We start from the raw sequence: 22,922 nt of genomic DNA on the forward strand, positions 1-22,922 counted from the left end.
CCTTCCAGTATGTAAGGTGACATTATTGTAAAACTCTCTGTATGTAAATTTCTTACCTCTAATTTGAGAGCTCATTACAAGCCCAACCCTAGCATTATTTTTTCGCTACTCCTATGTCCCTCACTATCTGTGCTATGCCTTTGTGACAGCTGCTGTCACAAGGGGCTCTCATTATCTGAGGGTATGCCTCTCCCCCATGGGACTGTGATCCACTCCAGAACAGAAACTCTTACTCATCTTTGTATCTCCAGTTCCTAACACAGAGGAAAATAGTAAGTGCACTAAACAGATTTATTGAGAGAATGAATAAATCTCGATAGTGGTTTAAAGACTTTTAAAGTGGGTTCACTGCTTTGTACTCTATTATATTTTTATCAGCAATAATGTAACTCTTAATAAAAGGTCTTTCCTGTATTTTCTGGGCGTTGGAATGTGGTGGAGGAGGGAAGCAGCCAGTTCTACCTCACCCTGTCCTCTTTTGCTAATTTTGGGGAGAGTGTGGAGACTTGTGCCTTAGTACAAATTTGCTGTTTTGCCACACAGGACTAATAAAAATAGTCATTAATATATGATGTTTCTTTTAGCCCAGAGATGACACTAATGATTTCTTGAAAAATTCATTACTGGAATCTGATAGTGCTTTTATTGGTGAGTATATTTATTTTACCAACCTATTTCTTTAAATATTAAGCATTATTCATACTTAAGTGTTTTTCTCCATACTTAAAAAATCAGTACTTTACTCTTTGTTGTGCAAGATGGTAAAAAAAAAAAGGAATATTTTGTTTTACTAATAATCATCAAATATAACTTAACAAAATTTTCAAAATCAGATACTTAATACAAACACACAAATGAGTACAAGTAAAACTGGGGAAATCTGAATAAGATTGGAGGATTTTTATCAGTATCAGTGTCTTGGGTGTGAGGCTGTTGCTCCTGCCGTACAGAATGCTACCATTGTGGGGAACGAGGCAAACTGTACAAGGGGTCTCCCTTACTGCTTACAAGTGCATGTGAATCCACAGTTATCTTAATAAATATTTTAATTTTAACAAGCCATAAGAATATAACTTAGTCTTGAGAAGATATGTGAAGGTACATGTACTGCAATAGACACTTATAGTTGTGTACTCTGAACATAAGCATTTCTGCTATCCTAGGGCCATCAGGGAATTCTCCCTTCTACATGTTAGTTTTATTTCATGTCAATTATTTTATATTTTCAAGTGATCAACGTTCCAAACTAGCCTATATTTCTTTCTCAGTTTTTTCTTTTCTAATGAGTTTTTCTTTTGCAAGGAAGTCATAGTGTGGAGAGTGAGTAAAGATAGAGAAATCAGTAGGAAATAGGGATGGGAAGATAGCTCATTAGACGTCAGGGAAATGTGACCAGTTCCTGCTAATAATGAAGACAGTCTGGGGCACTCAAGACAGTGGCTTGGAATATTTCATTACATAGACCTTATACTAGACCAAAGATACACAGTCTGTCTTGATTAATGGTCACCACAAGCATCCCCTAGTCATGACTGTTGCCACTGTTCTGATGAGTGTGGGTAAGGCTGGTAGTGTGAATGGTTTCTTTTTTTTTTTTTTGAGAAGTCACAATCTGCCAAATACAATTTGAATAGGCCTACATCTTTTAAAGAAATTGAGAGGTGGGGGAAGTGGAGAAATGTTGGTCAAAGAGTACAAACGTTCATTTATAAGTTGAATATCTGGGGATATAATGGACAGCATGGCAACTATAGTTAATAATACTGTATTTTATACTTGAAAGTTGTTATGAGAGTAGAACTTTAATGCTCTTACCATAACAACAATAATAACAACAAAGTGGTAATCATGTGAGGTGAAGGATGTGTAAACTAGCCTTATTGTGGTAAACATTTCAGTCCTCACATTGTGCTCCTTAAACTCACACAGTATGTCAATTATATCTCAATAAAGCTAGGAAAAAGCCCCAAATTGACTGTAATAACAATAAAAAAAGAAATTGAATCAATAATTAATAACCTTCCAAAACAGAAAACACCAGGCCCAGATGGGTTCAGTGGTGAATTCTACCAAACGTTTATTGAAGACTTATACCAATTCTCTACAGCCTCTTCTAGAAGATAGAAATAGATGGAATACTCCTAACTCATTCTCTGTGGCCAGCATTACTCTAATACCCAAACCAGACAAAGACATCATAAGAAAAGAAAACTGTAGATCAGTAGCAAATTGAATCCAACAACGTGTAAAGAGAATTATACACCACGACTAAGTAGGATTTATACCAGTTATGCAAAACTGGGTTACATTCAGTGTAATTCATTCAAATATAATTCATTGCTTTAACAGGCTAAAGAAAAAAATCGTCATTATCATCATTATCAATAGATGCAGAAGGATTAAACAAAATCCAACACCTTGTTCATGATAATTGTCAGCAAACTTAGAGGGGGACTTCCTCAACTCCCTAGAGAACATCAACAAAAAACCTACAGCTAGCATTTAGTGATGAGACACTAGCAACTTTTCTGCTAAGATAAGAAACAAGATGAAGATGTCCCCTCTTACCACTCCTCAACGTCATTATGGAAGTCCTAGCTAATTCAGTAAGGCAAGAAAAGGAAACAAAAGGTACACAGATTGGGAAAGGATAAATACTGCCTTTGTGCACAGATGACATGATTGTAGGAAATGTGAAAGAATCAATCCCCCACCACCAGAAGCCCCCCCGCATATTAATAAGCAGTTATAGCAAGCTTGCAGAATACCAGGTTAATACACAAGTCAGTCATTTTCCAATATACCAGCAATGAACAAGTAGAATTTGAAATTTAAATGCAATATCATTTACATTAGCACCCCCCCAAAAGAAACATGTAGATGAAAATCTTACAAAACATGTACAAGATCTATATAAGGACAACTACAGAACTCTCATCAAAGAAATAAAATAACTAAATAAATGGGGAAATATTCCATGTTCATGGATTGGGAGACTCAGTATTGTCAAGATGTCAGTTCTTCCCAACTTGATCTATAGATTCAATGCAATCCCAATAAAAATCCCAGCAAGTTATATTGTGTATATCAACGAACTGATTCTAAAGTTTATATGGAGAGGCAAAATACCCAGAATATCCAACAGAATACTGAAGAAGAAAGAACAGTCAGAGAACTGACTTTCTATAAAGTTACAGTAATCAAGACAGTGTGGTATTGGCAAAAGAACAGACAAATAGATCAGTGGAACAGAATAAATACCCTAGAAATAGACCCAAACAAGTATAGTTAACTGTTCTTTGACAGAAGAACAAAGGCAGTACAGTAAAGATTGGACATCTACATGCAAAAAAGTGAATCTAGACACAGACATTACACCCTTCAAAAAAATTAACTCAAAATGGACCACAGAGCTTCCCTGGTGGCACAGTGGCTGGGGGTCCACCTGCCGATGCAGGGGATGCGGGTTCGTGCCCCGGTCCAGGAAGATCCCACATGCCATGGAGTGGCTGAGCCTGCACGTCAGGAGCCTGTGCTCCACACCAGGGAGGCCACGATGGTGGGAGGCCCACGTACCGCAAAAAAAAAACAAAAAAAACAAAAAAAACCCACCAAAATGGACCACAGACCTAAAGGAATCAGGCTCCCTGACTTCAGACTATACTACAAAGCTACAGTAACCAGAACAGTATGGTACTGGCACAAAAACAGAAATATAGATCAATGAAACAGGATGGAAAGCCTAGAGATAAACCCATGCACATATGGTCACCTAATCTATGACAGAGGAGGCAACAACATGTGATAGAGAAAAGACAGTCTCTTCAATAAGTGGTGGTGGGAAAACTGGACAGCTACATGTAGAAGAATGAAATTAGAACACTCCCTATCACCATACACAAAAATAAACTCAAAATGGATTAAGGACCTAAATGTTAAGACTGGACACTGTAAAACTCTTAGTGGACCGCCTGGAGGGGTGGGATAGGGAGGGTGGGAGAGAGGGAGCAAGAGGGAAGAGATATGGGAACATATGTATATGTATAACTGATTCCCTTTGTTATAAAGCAGAAACTAACACACCATTGTAAAGCAATTATACTCCAATAAAGATGTAAAAAATAAATAAAACTCTCAGAGGAAAACATAGGCAGAACACTCTGACATAAATCACAGCAAGATCTTTTTTGATCCACCTCCTAGAGTAATGAAAATAAAAACAAAAATAAACAAATGGGATTGAAACTTAAAAGCCTTTGCACAGCAAAGGAAACCATAAACAAAACAAAAAGACAACCCACAGAATGGGAGAAAATATTTGCAAACGAAGCAACCAACAAGGGATTAATCTCCAGAATATACAAACAGCTCATGCAGTTCAGTATCCAAAAAACAACCCAATCAAAAACTGGGTGGAAGATCTAAATAGACATTTCTCCGAAGAAGACATACAGATGGCTAAAAAGCACATGAAAAGATGCTCAACATACTAATGATTAGAGAAATGCAAATCAAAATTACGAGGTATCACCTCACACCAGTCAGAATGGCCGTCATCAAAAAAATCTACAATGAATGGTGGAGAGGGTGTGAAGAAAAGGGAACCCTCCTACACTGTTGGTGGGAAATGTAAATTGGTATAGCCAATATGGAGAACAGTATGGCAGTTCCTTAAAAAACTAAAAATAGAACTACCATATGACTCAGCAATCCCACTCCTGGGCATATACCCAGAGAAAACCATAATTCAAAAAGATACATGCACTCCAGTTTTCACTGCAGCAGTATTTACAATAGTCAGGACATGGAAGCAACCTAAATGTCCATCAGCAGAGGAACGGATAAAGAAGATGTGGTATATATATACAGATACAGTGGAATATCACTCAGCCATAAAAAAGAACAAAATAATGCCATTTGCAGCAACATGGATGGACCTAAAGATCATCATACTGAGTGAAGTCAGACAGAGAAAGATAAATATCATATGATATCGCTTATATGTGGAATCTCAAAAAAAAAAAAAGGTACAAATGAACTTTTTTACAAACCAGAAGTAGAGTCACAGATGTAGAAAACAAACTTTTACCAGGGGGTAAGTGGGGCAGGGGGAGAGATAAATTGGGAGACTGGGATTGACATATACACACTATTATATATAAAATAGATAACCCGCTGTACAGCACAGGGAACTCTGTAATGACCTATATGGGAAAAGGATCTAAAAAAAAAAAGTGGATATATGTATATATATAACTGATTCACTTTGCTGTATACCTGAAACTATCACAACATTATAAATCAACCATACTCCAATAAAGATTAAAAAAAAAAAAGGACCATAGACCTAAATGTAAAATGCGAAAACTATAAAACTCCTAGAAGATAACATTGGAGAAAACCTAGAAGAACTTGGGCATGGCAATGGCTTTTTAGATTCAATGCCAGAGCACAATCTATGAGAGAAATAATAGATAAACTGGACTTCATTAAAATTAAACTTCAGTGCTCTGCGAATGACGATATCAAGAGAATAAGACAAACCACAGACTGGAAGAAAATATTTGCAGAAGACACATCTGACAAAGGACTCTTATCCAAAGTACACAAAGAACTCTTAAAACTCAACAAGAAAAGAAACAACCCAATTAAAAGATGGGCAAAAGATCCAGACACTTCACCACAGACAGACAGATGGCAAATAAGCATATGAAAAGGTGCTCCACATCATTTGTCATCAGGGAAATGCAAATCATGTGTCATCAGGGAAATTCACATTAACACAAGAGATACCACTACATACCTATTAGAATGGCCATGGGACTTCCCTGATGGTCCAGTGGTTAAGAGTCTGCCTTTCAGCACAGGGGACATGGGTTTGATCCCTGGTGGGGGAACTAAGATCCCACATGCCCCAGGGTAACTAAGCCTGTCAGCTCTGGAGCCTGTGCACCACAACTAGAGAGCCCACACACCACAACTGCTGAGCCTGTGTGCCACAATGAAAGATCCTGCATGCTGCAGCTAAGACCTGACACAGCCAAATAATTTTTTTTTTTTTTTTTTTTTTTGCGGTACACGGACCTCCCACTGTTGTGGCCTCTCCCGTTGCGGAGCACAGGCTCTGGACGCGCAGGCTCAGCGGCCATGGCTCATGGGCCCAGCCGCTCCATGGCATGTGGGATCCTCCCAGACCGGGGCACGAACCTGTGTCCCCTGCATCGGCAGGCAGACTCTCAACCACTGCGCCACCAGGGAAGCCCTTAAGTTTTAATTTTTTCAAAATAAAGTTGGGGTAACAATTCTAAATGTTTTAAGTAATATATTCAACTCCATGGTCAGATAGGCTGTTGGCCCACTTTGAATGGCTATGATCCAAAAGAATGACAATTCCAAGTGTTGGTGAGGATGTGGGCACACTAGAACCTTCTTACAATGTGAAATGGTTCTACCTCCTCCAAATGCTAAACATAGTTACCATAACACCCAGCAATTTCACTCCTAGGGAATATACCCCAAAGGAATGAAAACATATGGCCACAAAAAGACATGTACATGAACATTCATAGTAACATTATTAATCTCCAACGAAAAACAGTTCAAATGTCCATCAACTGGTGAGTGCATAGGCAAAATGAGAGATATCCATATGGCATAGTATTACTCAGCAGTAAAAACAACAAAAAACAAACAGAAAAGAACTACAGTTGACCCTTAACAACATGGGTTTAACTACATAGGTCCACTGAATAGTTTTTTTTCAATAAATATAGTACCTGTTTTTCCATTTTACAGATCTTTAAACTTAAGTGTGGGGGAAGTCTGTGTTTGATTAGAGATCACAGTATTTGGAATCTTTAGAAGTAGGGTTTGAGTCCTGATTCAGTCCACACTGTTTCAGCTTCCTGCCCTTGGGTGAGTCATTTATCATTTCCTTTGTTTTTGAGGCAGATAGCAGTATGTGGATTTTCAACTGCACAGGGGATCAGCATCCCTAATCACCATGTTGTTCAAGGGTCAACTGTACTGATACACGGTACAACATAGATGAACCTCAAACATGCTAAGTGACAGACACAAAATATTACATTGTATAACTCCATTTATATGGAATCTCAGGAATGGTAAATCTCCAGACTGAAGGCAGATCAGTGTTCACATGGGGTTGGCAGGTGGGAGTAGGGAGTGATTTTGCCAGTGAGCACAGGGGAACTTTTTGAGCTGATAGAAATGTTGTAAAACTTTGTAGTGATTGTGCAATTCTATAAAAATCACTGAACTGTGAACATTTATAGTGGGTGAATTTTACTGTATGTTAAATAACATCTTAATAAAGCTATTAAAAGACAGTCTTGGTTTAGTTCTGAATAAAACCATGTGAAATGGTGGATGTTTAAGGCTTCTCCCCGTGTGGCCTCTAGGTGCGTATGGCGAGACATATCCTGCCATCGAGGATGACGCCCTCCCTCTGCCGTCACAGCTGCCCTCTGCGAGGGAGCGCAGGAGGAACAAACTGAAAGGACTCGACTTTGTATGTATGATATGTCCTTTTCTTTTTTCAAGTTTAGGAACGAGAGGTCTGGGTTCTGACCCATGCTAAATTGGTGTAGTCCAATGAAGAGAGAACTTGCTCTGGAATAAGGTGGACATTGGTCTGAACCTAGGCTCTACCACCAAATACTGGATGACCGTGAGCAGGTTATTGGACTCAAAAGGTCATCTGAGTTACAGCATATCTGTAACATTCCTTTTATTGCTGAGTAATATTTCATTGTATGGATATTCCACTATTGTTTATCCGTTCAATAACTGATGGACATTTGGGTTGTTCACAGTTTTTCTGTTATGAATACTGCTGCTTTTAACATTTGCATACAAATTTTATAATGTTTTCATTTCTTTTGCTTGTGTGTGTGTATACACACACATACCTAAGAGTAGAATTGTTGGGTTACATACTAACTACATTTAACATTTTGAGGAACTGCCAGACTGTTTGTTTTCCAAAGTGGCTGCACCGTTTTACATTCCCACCAACAGTCTATGAAGGTTCCAGTTTCTCTACAGGCTGGCCAACATTTGTTAGCGAGTGTAAAGTGATATTTCATTGTGGGTTTGATTTGTATTTCTTGATTAATGATGTTGAACATCCTTTCTTGTGCTTCTTAGCCATTTGTCGATCTTCTTTGGAGACAGGTCTATTCAAATCCTTTGCCCATTTTCAAATCAGGTTGTCTTTTTATTGTTGAGTCCTAAGTTCTTTATAGATTCTGGATACAAGTCCTATATTAGATATATGACTTGCAGATATTTTCTTGATGGTGTCCATCGAAACACAGAAGCTTCTAATCTTGACAGAGGTACAGCTTATCAATCTTCTTTTTTTGCTTGTGCTTTTGGTGTCGTATCTAAGAAACCATTGCCTAACCCAAGATCATGAAAGTTACTTCTGTGTTTACTTCTAAGAGCTTTATAGTTTTTGCTCTAAAAGTTACATCAGTGAATCCACTTTGAGCTAATTTTTGCAAATGGTGTGAGGTATAGGGGTCCAAATTCATTATTTACACATGGATATTGTTACTCTGGTACCATTTGTTGAAAAGACTCTTCTTTCCCCTAGTGAATTTTATTGGTTTTTCTGCCCGTAAGTATAAGGGCTTATTTCTGGACTCTTCTGTTCCATTCACCTATGTCTATCCTTATGCCAGTACTACCCTGCATTTATTTTTGGCTGCATTGGATCTTCGTTGCTGCACATGGGCTTTCTCTAGTTGCAGTGAGTGGGGGCTACTCTTCGTTGTGGTGCACACGCTTCTCTTGTTGCAGAGCATGGGCTCTAGGTGCACAGGCTTCAGCAGCTGTGGCTCACGGGTTCTAGAACGCAGGCTCAGTAGTTGTGGTGCATGGGCATAGTTGCTCCGTGGCATGTGGGATCTTCCCGGACCAAGGCTCGAACCCATGTCCCCTGCATTGGCAGGCGGATTCTCAACCACTGCACCACAAGACGGAAGCCTCCCGTCTTGATTTTATAGCTGGACTGATTCTTAGCCCCTACGTTGCAGTTTTTTTCCTTTTGTGTTTTATAATTCCCCACCTTTATCCAGTCTGGCAGCATTTATATGTTATCACAAATGCTAACCCTTCATCTAAGCCTGCATGGATAAACATCAGGAGTTAGAATATAAATGCTATAGATTTTCATTTGTTTATATTTTGTTCATCACACTATACATTTACCAAGGGCAAGAACAGGTTTTGACTCACTGGTTTATTCTGAACATATTTCACATTAATGATCGTTTCTTAAGTTCTCTTTTCTTAATTACAGGATAACAGTCATCCTAACGTACCACCAGATGGTCTCTCTTTAAAATCTGTATCCAGTGTAAATATCGATCAACTTAGAATGAGAAACGAGGAACGAATGCGAAAACTGAATGAACTTCAGGATAAACCTGTTAATACAGGTAAATGGCCAAGTTTAATAGCCAACAGCAGATTCTGTGAGAACTCTTAAACCTGCTTCATGGAAGTTTTCACTAATGGCTGAGGGACAGAGGAAATGAGTTTTGAAAGCCTTTGAGTTGTAGGGCCTAGAACACAGTAGCTATTCAGCAAAACCAGGACGAAGGATTAATTTTGCATCAGATTCTTTCTGCCAGAGGGGGTACCCTTTTTTGAGTGGATTCTAAACAGATAAGTTTCTGTGTATTAAATATATCCAGGCTTTGCTTTCAGCAGGGAAAATGTTGATCAGTATTGGCATCTCGCTTCCCTACTGAACTGAGAGATTATCAGAAGTCAACTTTAAAACCTTGAGTTCTTTGTGTAACACATCTATTATAAATCTGTAGTGCTACAAAGAAAACTTTTTTACCTTTTTACTTGGCCTTCTGTACATAGATATAAACAGAAAATAGATATTTTTTGCTTTAAGTCAAAGTATAGTCTTCTCATCATGCTGGGCGTTGGCCGTCTCTCACTGCTTTGGTGAACAGCAGGTTAAAGCTTATCACTGAGCACAGGCAGGCAGGATGCTTCCTCAGGCAACTAACGAGCTCCTCTGCCAGCCCTAGGCCACCTTCCTTATGGAGATGCTGTTAGTCATTAGGATAATGTGACAATATTATAGTAATAAGCCTTATTAATTAGCTTTAGCAAATAGCAGAGTGGTCTATTTGGACAATTCTCTTTATTGTGTTAAGCTACATTACAATAATTTTCTAATAGCAATTTTCTTAAGATATTTTTTAGATCCAATCTTTAATATTTGTTAATTTAAAACTATACTCAGTCTCTAGGAGTAAGCTGTCATGCATTCTGATGGTGGTAATTTCATACCAAATACCAGCAAATATGGTAAACTGATAGAGCAGTACTGTTCATATCATATCTGGAAAACTGGACAGTGGGAAAGGAATGCCTTCTTTTTGGCTAAAAGGCATTTTAATCTGTACTAAGAATTACCTATTCCTCAATTTCTTTTAGAACCAATAAGTTGAATTAATATTTAACAGGGATATATACTTGAGAGAAAATAGACCATTTGAAGACTCTCCTCTTTTTCAGAAGGCTTTCAACTTCTAAACTTTCTTTTTTTTTTTTTAACATTGTCCTTTCAAACAGGAGCTTTTTGGTACGATGTGGATTGATTACTCATTACATTGAGTGCATATGTCCCTTTGCTGAGGTAATCTTTCACAGACCAGGAGATGTAATTTTAAAAAGTAAATAAATAAAGAAATTGACATCACAGGGCAGGAAGACAGATTTTCCTATTATTATTATAATAAGTAAAATACAGATATAGAAGTTGAGTATAACCAGTTAAAAGAATGCAACATAAGAGCTATATCTCTTAATGGAGTAAACACAACTTCTTAGATAAGGTATAAGAATGGATGTAATTTCATCCCCTAATGCTTTCCTAAAATGACCTTATTTCCTCAAAGCAGTGTTATATTCAGTAGGCTAGGAATATTTCCAAAACCTTGCTAAATTAAAAACAAAGTTTTGCATGGCATCCCTCAGGTGACACAGAGTAAGACTGCTGACACTTCTACAGTCAACATTCGGTGCCATCGCCTTTGCTATCCTTGAATCCCTTTGGGTGCTGCTACCAGTACCATGGAGTCACCTTGGTCAGTTGATCGTTTTTTGTTTCTGTTCCTGGGTTTGCTTTCCTACCTCTAAAAGGAGGAGGTCTGAACAAAACAGGACAGTGTAGCACACAGTACTGCGGAGAAGCGCAGAGCTCTAATGGGTTAGACTACAGGAGACTTCTGTTCACATGACCTGCCTGCCGCCCGTGTTACCTGAGTCATGTCCCTCTTGTCTCCATTAGATGATGAGAGTTCACTGGTTGACCCTGATGACATCATGAAGCACATGGGTGACGACGGATCGAACTCTGTAGCAACTGAGCCCTGGCTCCGCCCGGGCACCTCAGAAACGCTGAAACGGTTCATGGCAGAGCAGCTGAGGCAGGAGCAGCAGCAGGTTCCTGTAAAACCAGGTACTTTCACTTGGCAGGGCCTGTCTACTGCACACGGTTAAAATAAATTGTATTTGGACCCAGTAGTGCCTTTTAAGGGGAAAAGAATGTGAAATCTGAACCTTAATGATATGTGCTACTTTTTGCCCATACTTGGCAGTTACTTATGTTCCATCTGTATATAAGGTGTAATTTTTTTCCATGATGATATATATGATGTATAGTATGTACATAAATAAAAGGACATGATTATTAAGTTATATAATGTAGAATTGTATAGAATTACTTTTGCACAAATTTTGCCATAAATTAGGATGGTAATGAGCTCTTGGAATCAACTACCGTATGTGCATTATTTAAAATTCTGCTTGTCAGTAAGATAAGGTGAATAAAACACAAGTGTCTTAACAGTACTGTAAAGCCAGAATACTTTGTCATATGTATGTCTGCTATTATCACTATTCAGAATAATTTTTCATTTAGTAAATATACTGGTTATAGCTGTTGCTATGTAATGAGAGAATCAAATGTGCTTATTTCCATGTCCTTTATTAACTACTGATTCAGTATAAATGATGGGAGTTAATGATTATATTCCCGTGAGCCATGCACTTAAGTGTCACATCTTTCTGCCTCTATTTTTGTGCCAGTGAAGGCATTACGTTTGCTATTTATATGATTTAACTACTTATTGATAAAAATAAATTATTTTTATTACAAATGTCAATTTCTTATTTTAACTGGAACTGAGGTTTCTAGACAAGGTGTTCTAGAAGTTGAAGAGAGGCAGGAACACCCAGGGGTAAAGGATGGGGATTGGAATCCTTGCCGCGCCACTGTGGACCCTTGGGTGAGTTAGTTTTTCTAATCACTCCCTCCCTAAGAGGTGCCTTTAAAAAGGTAAAGACTAATTCAAATTCTTGGAAATAATTCTTAGAGTCCAGCACTGTGACTGACAGCTAAGAACACCCCCAGGCACTGATTGCACGTTTCCACTGATGTAATTAATGGGACACAAGATCAGATAGGTCTACCTCAAGTGTGAAACTTCTGATATTTTGAATTTCAGCTGCATGTAAATTGCATGCTAATGTTTGTAATCGAATCATTTATTTTACTTAAAGATTTTTCTTCTTACATCTTCATCTGAAAGTAATATGAAAGCCTCCATCTCTGCTAGAGAAGAGTCGTGATATGATACCATACAGTAACAAATCGCCAGGTCATTTGAAACACTTACCGTCAGAGGCCAGAAGGTCACGGTGGCTCCTGGCTGTAGCATCCAGCTGGGCTTGAGCAGGGCTGTGTCTTGGGGGTAATAAATGTAGTGCACTTATAAATGCTCTGTTCACAGTGACTACTCACGATCTAAGAGATGCTACAGCAAAGACCAAACACGTCTCCTGTTTTTTAACACAACCATCAAAATAAATAGTCTTGACATGTTCTATTTTCCTTTTCACGCCGTCATACCATCAACTTGGACTCCGAGGACACACGATGGCAGCCCTGTAAAGTGCTCCAAAGTTAACTTCAACTTTAGCTCCTTCTCTCAGGATTCAAATAGTGCAGCCTTATTCTGGGTTAATAAATACACAAAATATTGAATTATGAATAGCCTATAGTTGAGAAAGCAGGATATGGGGGAGGCTGTAATGCCAGAAGCTGGAAAGAAACTATCAGAACTAAAGAGCATCATTGAATTTACATGTAGCTGTGAATGAGAATATCCTTTTCCTGGTTGCATGGCTTTTAATTAAAAAAAAAAAAAAAGTCAATGAAACATGGGGCTGTGGATTACACAGGTTTTGATTGCACTGATGAAATAATCCAAAAACTTTATTGACCTATAACCTGATTAGAATATGCCAGATGAGAATCAATATTGTACAGAAAGTTGTACAGAATTTTTTTACATAGAAAACTTTACATCTGTACCATATACATTTTATCCATCTGAAAAAATTTTCTACATCCACTGTTAATACGGAATGCTTGACAATCTTGTCGTTTTGTTTAACCATCAGAGCACAATTCACAGTATGAACACATTTCCAGTAAATCTAACTTCCCCAAACCATGCCAGATTTGTTATTTTAATATATTCAACATTAAATTCTGTACATAGAGTAAAATCTAAATCAAGCCCCGCCACCCAAAAGAAAAGAAAAGGAAGTGACAGCAACCGAGAGTCATTTTGCAGTGATTCAAGTTTCGGTTCATGAAGGATCATTCTATTTTAATGGCTCATCTTTAAAAGCCCGAAGAGAAGTGTATTACAGGTGGTTATGTCAGCAGGGATATTTTCTACTTTCTTTGTTGTTGATCATGACAAGTGTCAGCCACAACAGCTTCTGGGCTTGTTAAACCCTCAAAGTAATCACCCCCTAAAAAGGGCAAAACCAAAATCCCCACAAAATAAAAAAGACAAAAAGCTCAACCCAGATGTTTAGTGCATTTGACAAAATATTATAGGTACTTAGCAAATGAATAAGAAAATAAAGAAAGAAAATAAAACAGTGCAGGAAGAACTATATAATGTTTAAGATTTTTATATTACAGACCTGCATCTCTGTACAATTTTTCACAGAAGGATGATTCCCAGTATCTCAGATAGCCTGAGTGTGCAAAAATCTTCAGTGAGAATACCATAGTTGCTTGATATCGTTTACCATGAGCAATAATTTCTTCTCCCCCCAACCCCCAATTATAAACATCTTATCCTTCAAAATACAGCTCTCCTGAGTTGTACTTCTTGCAGAAGTTCAAATCTTTACATCTAGAGTTCTTTGGGTAAGTTTCACTTCCACACCTGCCAGAAATATGTGGGGCTCTCCCTGCCACCGAGGACAGGGAAGGACACGTGAGCATATAAGCTGACACTGTGGGAAAAAAAGCTCGTGAACCCAACACGACAAACAATCCATCAGGTTACAAAAAGGGACTGGAGCACTGCAGGTTCGAGCTGAAGTTCTAAGCTTCTTTATCAGTAACCCTTAGACACTGCAATTCAGAGAAACCATTTTTCAGGTAGGAAACCTCAGCTCCGGCGTCCTTTTGAAGAACGGAGGGATGTAAACGCCAACAGAAAAATATTAACTTCCCATCATTGCTTGTTTGTTCCAAGTTCCTGTTCAGGTGGTTGTGATATCTGAAAAACTACTCCAATTCGCAGAAAAAATCTTCTAAGAACAGCACGAAGTTCAGGAATCAAGTCAAATTGCATAATTTCACATAAGAGAGGGTAGTAGAATGATGCGTGAGCTTTAAACTGGGGGGAAACGAATTTCTCTGTTAGTAGTGCTTGCACTGCAAACCACAGAACCTCAAAGTGCCCTGAGAGGCAACCCACTTGGGGGCAAGGCCCTGATGGGTGAAGACCGGAGACGCGTCTGCATAAAGCAGTGATTATTGATCATGCAAGTGAAAGATTGAGAAGTGTTCAAAACTTAATACATACATTATTCACTTGGTTATCTATCCTTATTTTGAAAAACATTTTCCATTACATTTCCTTGACAAACTTGTGACAAACGTTTAGTATTTATCATTGTTTTCCCTGGGTAATAAGCAAAAGAAGGAAGCCAAGCAAGACCCACAGCTGAGTTTTTATAAGCTATGGGGTACTGAAACTGCATCTTTTATTTGGTAAATAAAATTTTAATTTTTAGGGAAAATTCTACCTAATACTGCAATACAAAATATGAGGTCTCCAAGCAAAGATTATACCTTCTATATTTATAGTTCAACTGATACACTTTGTATTTTTGCTGTAGTTCTGAATACTAGTCGTCTGCCTATTTTCTGTCCTTTTCTGCTCTCCGCACCCCACAAGCTACAAGTAAGCAGTAATGACACACCGTGGTCAGAAAGCAAACTGTGGAATAAGGCACACGGGTTGGAAGTCCTTCTCGGCCACTTGGCTGTTGGTGCCTTAAGTTACTTCTCCAAGCTTTACCTGGCCCACGGGTCAGAGGGACACACACGTGGACAGAGCATGCCACTTGGGACGGCTATCTGTGGGGCACCGAGTAGCATTACATGGCCTCTACGGGGTCCCAAACACCACCATGGCCTGACGTGTCAAAATTCAGGCCACCAGACTAGGCTTTTTAAAACCTATTCAGGGATCACAGTAACCCATTTCCATTTTAGTGGGCTGAAAGTTGCTACATTTTTTTAAAGAGTGAAATGCGTATTTCTGAAAACTAAATATATATATATATATATGTATAATATATATATATATTATACATATATACATACACACACACACACAGCTATGCATTTATATTTCATCTTTATTTCTACTGGCTTAAAAGTCTTAAATGAGTTTATGGCCCATTCACTAGATGCTCTGGGTCGCATGGAACCAATCAAAATGCCAAAGGAAAGGCTGAATCCTGGAGCACAGGCCTGAGGCCCAGATGCAGCCGTGGTTGGGGGCGGATGGAGGGAGGGCTGGTCAGCAGTTTTTTGTTGTTTTTTCGGGGGTTTTTTTTGGTATGCAGGCCTCTCACTCACTGCTGTGGTCTCTCCCGTTGCGGAGCACAGGCTCCGGACGCGCAGGCTCAGCAGCCATGGCTCACGGGCCCAGCCGCTCCACGGCATGTGGGATCTTCCCGGACCGGGGCACGAACCCGTGTCCCCTGCATTGGCAGGCGGACCCTCGACCACTGCGCCACCAGGGAAGCCCTGGTCAGCAGTTTTGAAAATGGGGCAGAAGAGACTTCCGGGGGCAGGATGGGAGTTGACCATGTGCAGGAACCCAAGTCGCTTGTCAGGGTATCTTTAGGATCCCTCCCCTAGTGAACCCCTACAGAATCACTGACTGGAGAACTAGGCGGGGTGAGGAGGGAGCAGGGAGCGCCAGTGAGGTGCGAGCAGCAGGGGCCGCAGCCCGGATGCCAGTGAGGCTCGGGGTGCTGTACTTACCCTGTTGTCGCTGATCTTCAGGACTTTAGTTAGAAACAAAAGCAGTAAGTTAGTCCAGGCTTCCCGATGACTTTCCGATGTTAGGGTAAGGAAGTAACTCAGGGCTTCGCTGCAGACACTGGAACAGAAAAGGTTCCCTGTCACATGTGCTCGCACACCTGCTGGTATGACATTCACAGAGAACAACTGAGACGAGGAGGGCAGTGGTTCTTAGGAACCTGCCAGACGCCTTGTGTTTACATTAACTGGAGTGTCAACATAAACATTTATACGTTTGCCAAATAAAAATACCAGAAGAAGCCACTGCAGCTTACCAGGAAACAGTTTCCAAGTTTCATTGAATGCAAAGCCACCGTGCAGGAGCGCATACAGGCTTGGCATCAGGAGACCTGGGCTGAAACCTGGAGTGACCCTTCCCCTCCTGCATTGTGACCGGGACGCTTCTAGGCCTTAACAGTCTCATCAACAAGATGGGGAAACAGAGCCCAGGTGACCGCTTGGCGTTCTAAAATGAATTTAATTGGTCTCTGAGAACATCTATTCCCCCAAGAAGACACAAAACTACAATGTAGGGGCTTCCCTGGTGGCGTAGTGGCTAAGAGTCCGCCTGCCAATGCAGGGGACACGGGTTTGAGCCCTGGTCCGGGAAGATCCCACATGCCATGGAGCAACTAAGCCCGCGATCCACAACTACAGAGCCTACACTCTAGAGCCCGTGAGCCACAACTACTGAAGTCTGTGCGTCTAGAGCCCGAGCTCCGCAGCAGGAGAAGCCACCGCAATGAGAAGCCCGCGCACCGCAACGAAAAGTAGCCCCTGCTCGCCGCAACCAGAGAAAGCCCGCACGCAGCAGCGAAGACCCAACGCAGCCAAAAATAAATAAATAAATAAAAACACAATGTAAACAGCAGTATTCCTTCTGAATGGCATGTTTCATTCTTAGTGTGAATTTAAATTTTAAAGGACAGAATCTTAACATGTCATGAAGTAAAAATGGAGTGCAAACAAAACAAAACACCAATAGAAACTCCACACACTTTTTCAAACTAAACGCAGGCAGGAAGGTTTTCACTTTCACAGATGGATTGGTTTGTAAAAATGGAGCTACCTATGGCATGAAAAAAAGCCTAAAAATTACAGCATTTGAAAATTTTAAGACATAGAACTTGCTCCTTTGTCCTGTAGCAGCAAAAACAGACGTAATTTGCTTGCATCTCACCGACTGTGTGAGAGCACGTTTGTCTGTAAGACTGTGTTTAAGTTCCACAATCTCCTCCTCAGGCCCCAAGCCGGGCAGGGCTGTGGACTCGGTGTTGTGTGTCCATCCCCATCCCCGTCCCACACACACCGCGTGGCCCTTCCCGCTCTGAACCGAGCCGCGTGGGCCAAAGCCAGGAACCCAGCCCCGAGTCTTACTTTAAAAGCCTCTGCTGGACCTCCTCCCAGGCGCTGGCCCGGCTCTCATCCATGTACATCCGGAATAGAATGCGCAGCCCGCAGGCCAGGCTGCTCGTCTCCTGCTTCAGAAGGTTGGGTTTGGATTTGCCCTTGAAGCCTGCAGAAGGGGGAAGGGCCGCGTTAGCGGGAGGAGACGCATCTCACGTGGAGGCAAAACAGCCTGCGTGGAGCCCATGTGCGTCCAGCCGTGGCGCCCAGGCCTCGTGCCCTCCACGGGGACAGGGTCACACGGAGAAGGCACTGATACCTGTGCGGGGGTGGGGGGGTGGGGGGTGGGGGGAGGTGCCTAGTCGGGTACTTTTGGGTTTAGAACTCCCTCCCCTCAAGCTGGGGACCCGAGATACAGAACAGCTTTGCCTGGGAAGGCACAACTCTTCAAACGAGACACACTTCAGCTCCGGGCACCCTGCGCAGGCTACACCCCGGCAATGGGGAGAATGGGCCAAAGGTGAGCAGCCCGGGGAGGGGGAAGGGGGAAGCGGGGGACAGGGAGGGCCTGGGGAAGTGAAGAGCCTGGTGACCTTGGCAGGAACAGTCCCAGCTGAACGGTGGCCACAACTTGGGTTGAATAAAGGGGAAAAGATAAGTATAGACGACTCCTTACAGAAGTGAGGTTGTGAACGGAGGAGAATGAACAAAGCCTGGGTGAGTTTAATGAGGAGCTAGAGAGACACTGGGCATAAAATAAATCACGCAAATGTAAGGCACCCAACACTGTCAGAAGAGTTTGTTGTTTAAGGAAGGGCAGCTTCCTTCTGTTTTCTGCATGTTCTGCAGCCTCTCACTCTCTGGCACCGTTTTGCACCTAATAGGTACTAAGTAAGTATTTCTTAAATAAAAAATTAGCTATGTCAGTAAAATTATTATAAAGCTTGTTTTTTACTTAAAATTTCCAACTTGTTCAAAAACAAATCTACCTCCCACTTCAAAGCCCTGCACTTCCCTTCTGAGGTCTGGCCTCAGGAAAGGGCAGCTTGTAGCATGCAGCCGGTGTCGACAGGAAGGCCCAGACTGGGTAAACAAGACGAAAGACAGTTTGAAAATCAGTCACTTAACAGTTTGGCTAAACACAGGGGAGACCAATCTACCCAGGCAGCTATCTGGCTTTTTATAAACCAGAGAAAGGCCTGTGGTACGGTGGCGCGGTTCACTGGGCAGGCAGGGGACCCCATCCACAGCTTACCCGCCTTCCACAGAGCCGTCCTCTGGTCATTGTTGGAGTTAAATGCTTTTGCAAATCTGTGTGACTCCAACAAGCAGTCCAGCAGCTTGAAGAGTTGTTGCGATGTTAGAAAGCGATACATTCCTTGGTCCTGAGTATCAACTCGAACGTCAAAGTCCACAGCGTCTCTCTTCGGGAAACAAACCACCGCAGCACACGCACCCCGTCACAGAGGTCAGTGAATTTAGAACTCAGGGCTCCCCGAAGACCCATTTATGAGCAAGCCACAGAACTTAATCTGTGCTGCCTCAACAGAAAAGGTCCACCTTTTGCTATTAAATTTCCGGAAGCTTCATTCTGTGCATCCTAGTCGCCTCCGATGTCTTCAGCTCCCTCCCCACAGTTCCTGACCCCAGAGCTCTGCACCCACCGACCCGGACCCTGGCCCCTTCCTCGCCCTCCCCACGTCCTCGCTTCTCTTCACCAGTTTGAGGCCAGGGACTGTGAGTATAAATATTCTCGTGCATAAACCCCTCACCTCCTCTTTTTAGTAACTGGCTGGCAAAACCGCCTACTCCGTTGTACCGCACAATACGCAAGACTGGAGAAGAGCGGGCTTTCCCTTTAGATCCAGGGGCTCCGGGTGCTGCCCTGCAATGCCTCCACACCCCCCTAGCCCACTCTGCTGCACCCCTCACTCGTGTTTTTCTCTTCTCTCCTCAAGGACCTAAAACTTTCTTCCCAGCCTCACCTGGTAGATGTATGACTTTGCTTCCTATCTCAGTGAGAAAACAGAAGAATCTCCCACAGACTCCGGCCACCAGACAGACCAACCTGCCGAGACTTTCTAACCCACCCACTTTGCGTGCCCTCCTGTTACCATCGCGAACTGTCTGTGCTGCTTATTCCAGGCGCCCCCAGGACTCTGCGCCAGGTGCCCCTCCATTCGCTCTGAAAGACGCTCTAGCAACTGTCCCTCCCTCTTCTGCACTGTCTCTCTCTCTCTCTCCCGGAGGAGAGTTTTCCAGGCTGCCATACTGCCAACCTTAGTGACAAAACAAAGCGAACCCTTCTCTTGAGCCCCTCATCCTCCCCCCGCGATTAGTCCATTTCTCTGTACCCTCTCTTAACAGCAGAACTCCTTGACAGACTTATGGATATCTGCCGTCTGCAATTCCTCTCTTCTCTTGTACCCATTTTAATAATGCTTTTGTATCAACATTACAATTAAACACAACGTCAAGGTCAACCAAAGTCCACCAAATTGCTGGAGCAATTCTCTAGGGCAACTGTCGGGTGGCTTCTCACCTGCTCTACAGAACACCTGACAGGGCTGATCACACCCTTCTTCTCAGAACACCCTCCTCACCTGACTTGCAGGGCAGCGCTGTCTCCCGGTCTCCCCCGGCCTCCCTGGCTCTTATCTTTAGGCAAGAGGACAAGAACCTGCCTCATCACCTGGAGCTCTAAACCACAGAGGCCCCCAGGCTCGGTCCCTGACCCTCCTCCCAGCTCTGTCCACTTCGTCAGTCCCACGGTTTAAAAGGACATCTATGTGGCTGTGGTCTCTAGCTTGACCTCTGCTCTGAAGCCCAGACTGTGGCGCTAACTCCCCATTCAACAACAAGCAGTGGCCCTCGCACCCGCTCACCTGCGCTGCGGCTAAGTTTTCCGCGTCCTCCTTCTTACTTGTGGCAGGAAAGAACACGATGCTGTCGATGGTCTGGATGAGTTCCAGCTGCACAACACATTTAATCAACAGGGCGGCAAACAATTTTTGTTCTGGAAATTCTGTGAGGAAACCCACCCCAATGCACATGCAAACAAAAATTATTTTGAATCCTTTATAATTTCTATGACATTACAATGCTAAGGAAACATTAACACGTATGAAGGTAACCTGCACACATCACACTGAGGATAGCCTGCTTCTGCACATAAGCACTACTCAGTAAAAGCTTCATTTAATCGATATTTAGAAAAGCCTTAGAAAATTACCTTTTTAAGTAAACAAAAATATTCAAAATGACTTAGAACAGTGAATATGTTCAAGAAGGTTCCACTACAAATTTTAAGACTTAGATTATTCCTCAATAAAATGTATCAAATGGATTAAAAGCTACAATTTTAATAGCATTTACTGTAAACCCAAGTTTGACCTTTAACTAGAGGTAATATAAAAACCTCAACCAGAAGAAGACAATGGGAACTAGATCTGTGAGGCAGGAAGCGAGGGGCAGACAAGAATTCTGACCACTGGGACGATACTGTGGGTCAACCAGAGCACATGTTTTCTTTGGATCCAGGTGGGTAGCTGTAGCTAAAATGACCCCATGTTTCCAAAGGGATTCATAAGCACAGAAGTCTATGAAGAGTTCCGCTAAGTGCGTGACCATAAAAGTAAGCACACTGGAAGTAACCGGTGCTCAGGCACTGCGTCCCTCTGGCCTGAACGACTGCGCTCGATGGGCCGTTTCCTTAAGGGGAGACATGATCACGGAAGGGTTTCCACTTCACTGGCCATCGGGTAAGCAAACGTAGAAATAAATGCAAGGCTCAGAACAACGACTCAACAGCTGAGGAGCTGCGAGACCCAGCGGCGCTGGCCCAGCCCCAAGGTCGGTTCTCAGGGTGGCTCTTGGGGACCTGCACAGCCGCCCATGGCGAGGGTACTGCCTGTCCATTGGCCTCAGGGCAGCGGCTCCAGCACTGGACGACTGACTGGACAGTCCTTCAGTTTTTTCCCACTTTGCTATTATTAAAAACTCCCTTTTCTGACACCAGTTTCAAGAAGTTAGTTTTTTTGTTTTGTTTTGTTTTGGGCCGTGCGGGATCTTAATTTCCCGACCAGGGACTGAGCCCGGGCCACGGCAGTGAAAGCGCCGAGTCCTAACCACTGGACTTCCAGGGAATTCCCCAATTTCTACAAGTTAAATTCAGGTTTTAGGGATTTGGGGGAGATAGCAAAACAACTTGCTTAAATTTATTCTTATTTAGGTCATAACGACTCCTTTCCAGAGAGTTTTCAGAAATGCTGATGTACTGAACATTTAGTTCTTAGTACCAGATCTCAAGTCAAAGAATATAAGAAATCCAAGACACCCCCAGTCCCGGGGGCAGGGCATCCTGGCCGCACGCCTGGACTCGCGGGGACGCTCGGGAGGGGCTGGCGCCTAAGGAGACGCGTCCTCCTCAGCTCCAGTGTCAGCTGGGCAGGCATTCAGAGCTGTCGGCTGGGGAGCTCAGAGCTCTCCATGCCTCCCGGGGTCCTTTCAGAACTTCAGGAGGAACTTGGTCTCATCAGCAACGACCAACTGCATGTTTGGGGGACAGTACCTATTTGAACAAATCTCGTTCACAAGGGTTGACAGTGCCAAGGGTCATATTAGGCGACCATTTCACTGAGTCACCAAAGGACGGGGGCAGAGCTGAGCAAGGACAAACAAGGGGGACGGCGGGCACTGGGCGGAGCCCAGCTGGGGCAGCGGTGGTTTCTGCGCATGAAGAAGGAACGAGGCAGCTGCCCCTCGCACAGGGTCACGGCGACACCTCCCCACAGGCACAGCAACCACAATGTCCCCTGAGCGAAGGGAAGGGCTCGTGGGACACAGTGAACTCTTCCTCAAGGACCTTGAGGGGGTGGCACAAGGAAGGAAATGCGAGCCCTCAGGTCAGAAGGGCAGGGGAGCAGCGCGCTTCACTCCGTTCAAGGGATGTTCCCAGATCAGGCAAGTAAAAACTTGCCGACTATGTCCTTCCCTTAAAAAGCGAAGTATATGTAAGTTCAGTCTTGGGGCTGAGGGAGAGATAAAGCCGTGTCCTCACGGCACCTTCCAGGGCAGACCAAAGCTGTGAGGGACCCTAACAGCGGTG

The 22,922-nt window shown here is 42.5% G+C and overlaps 2 protein-coding genes across 12 annotated transcripts in view; one reads left to right on the plus strand and one right to left on the minus strand.

The window, feature by feature from the left end:
- Positions 1–12,215, plus strand: part of CSPP1 (centrosome and spindle pole associated protein 1) — a 193,953-nt gene extending 181,738 nt beyond the window's left edge. For 6 of the 8 annotated variants that reach the window (XM_033437555.2, XM_033437556.2, XM_033437561.2 and 3 more), the window contains 4 exons: positions 585–648; positions 7,422–7,531; positions 9,329–9,467; positions 11,345–12,215. In XM_033437555.2, coding sequence (XP_033293446.1) covers positions 585–648; positions 7,422–7,531; positions 9,329–9,467; positions 11,345–11,556 — 525 coding nt within the window. In that variant the 3' untranslated portion in view covers positions 11,557–12,215. Of the gene's footprint in view, positions 1–584; positions 649–2,349; positions 3,571–7,421; positions 7,536–9,328; positions 9,468–11,344 lie in introns of those variants that run through there. The other 2 variants (XM_033437560.2, XM_049700437.1) reach the window with 2 other exon arrangements.
- A 1,100-nt stretch (positions 12,216–13,315) lies between these two features.
- Positions 13,316–22,922, minus strand: part of ARFGEF1 (ADP ribosylation factor guanine nucleotide exchange factor 1) — a 138,305-nt gene continuing 128,698 nt past the window's right edge. For 3 of the 4 annotated variants that reach the window (XM_004274948.3, XM_033437551.2, XM_033437552.2), the window contains 5 exons: positions 20,701–20,840; positions 19,071–19,239; positions 17,846–17,984; positions 16,430–16,547; positions 13,316–14,765 (listed from right to left, as the gene is read on the minus strand). In XM_004274948.3, coding sequence (XP_004274996.1) covers positions 14,601–14,765; positions 16,430–16,547; positions 17,846–17,984; positions 19,071–19,239; positions 20,701–20,840 — 731 coding nt within the window. In that variant the 3' untranslated portion in view covers positions 13,316–14,600. Of the gene's footprint in view, positions 14,766–16,429; positions 16,548–17,845; positions 17,985–19,070; positions 19,240–20,700; positions 20,841–22,922 lie in introns of those variants that run through there. The other variant, XM_033437554.2, reaches the window with a different exon arrangement.

The sequence above is a fragment of the Orcinus orca genome, chromosome 17 (assembly GCF_937001465.1).
Source record: "Orcinus orca chromosome 17, mOrcOrc1.1, whole genome shotgun sequence".
Classification (NCBI taxonomy): Eukaryota; Metazoa; Chordata; class Mammalia; order Artiodactyla; family Delphinidae; genus Orcinus; species Orcinus orca.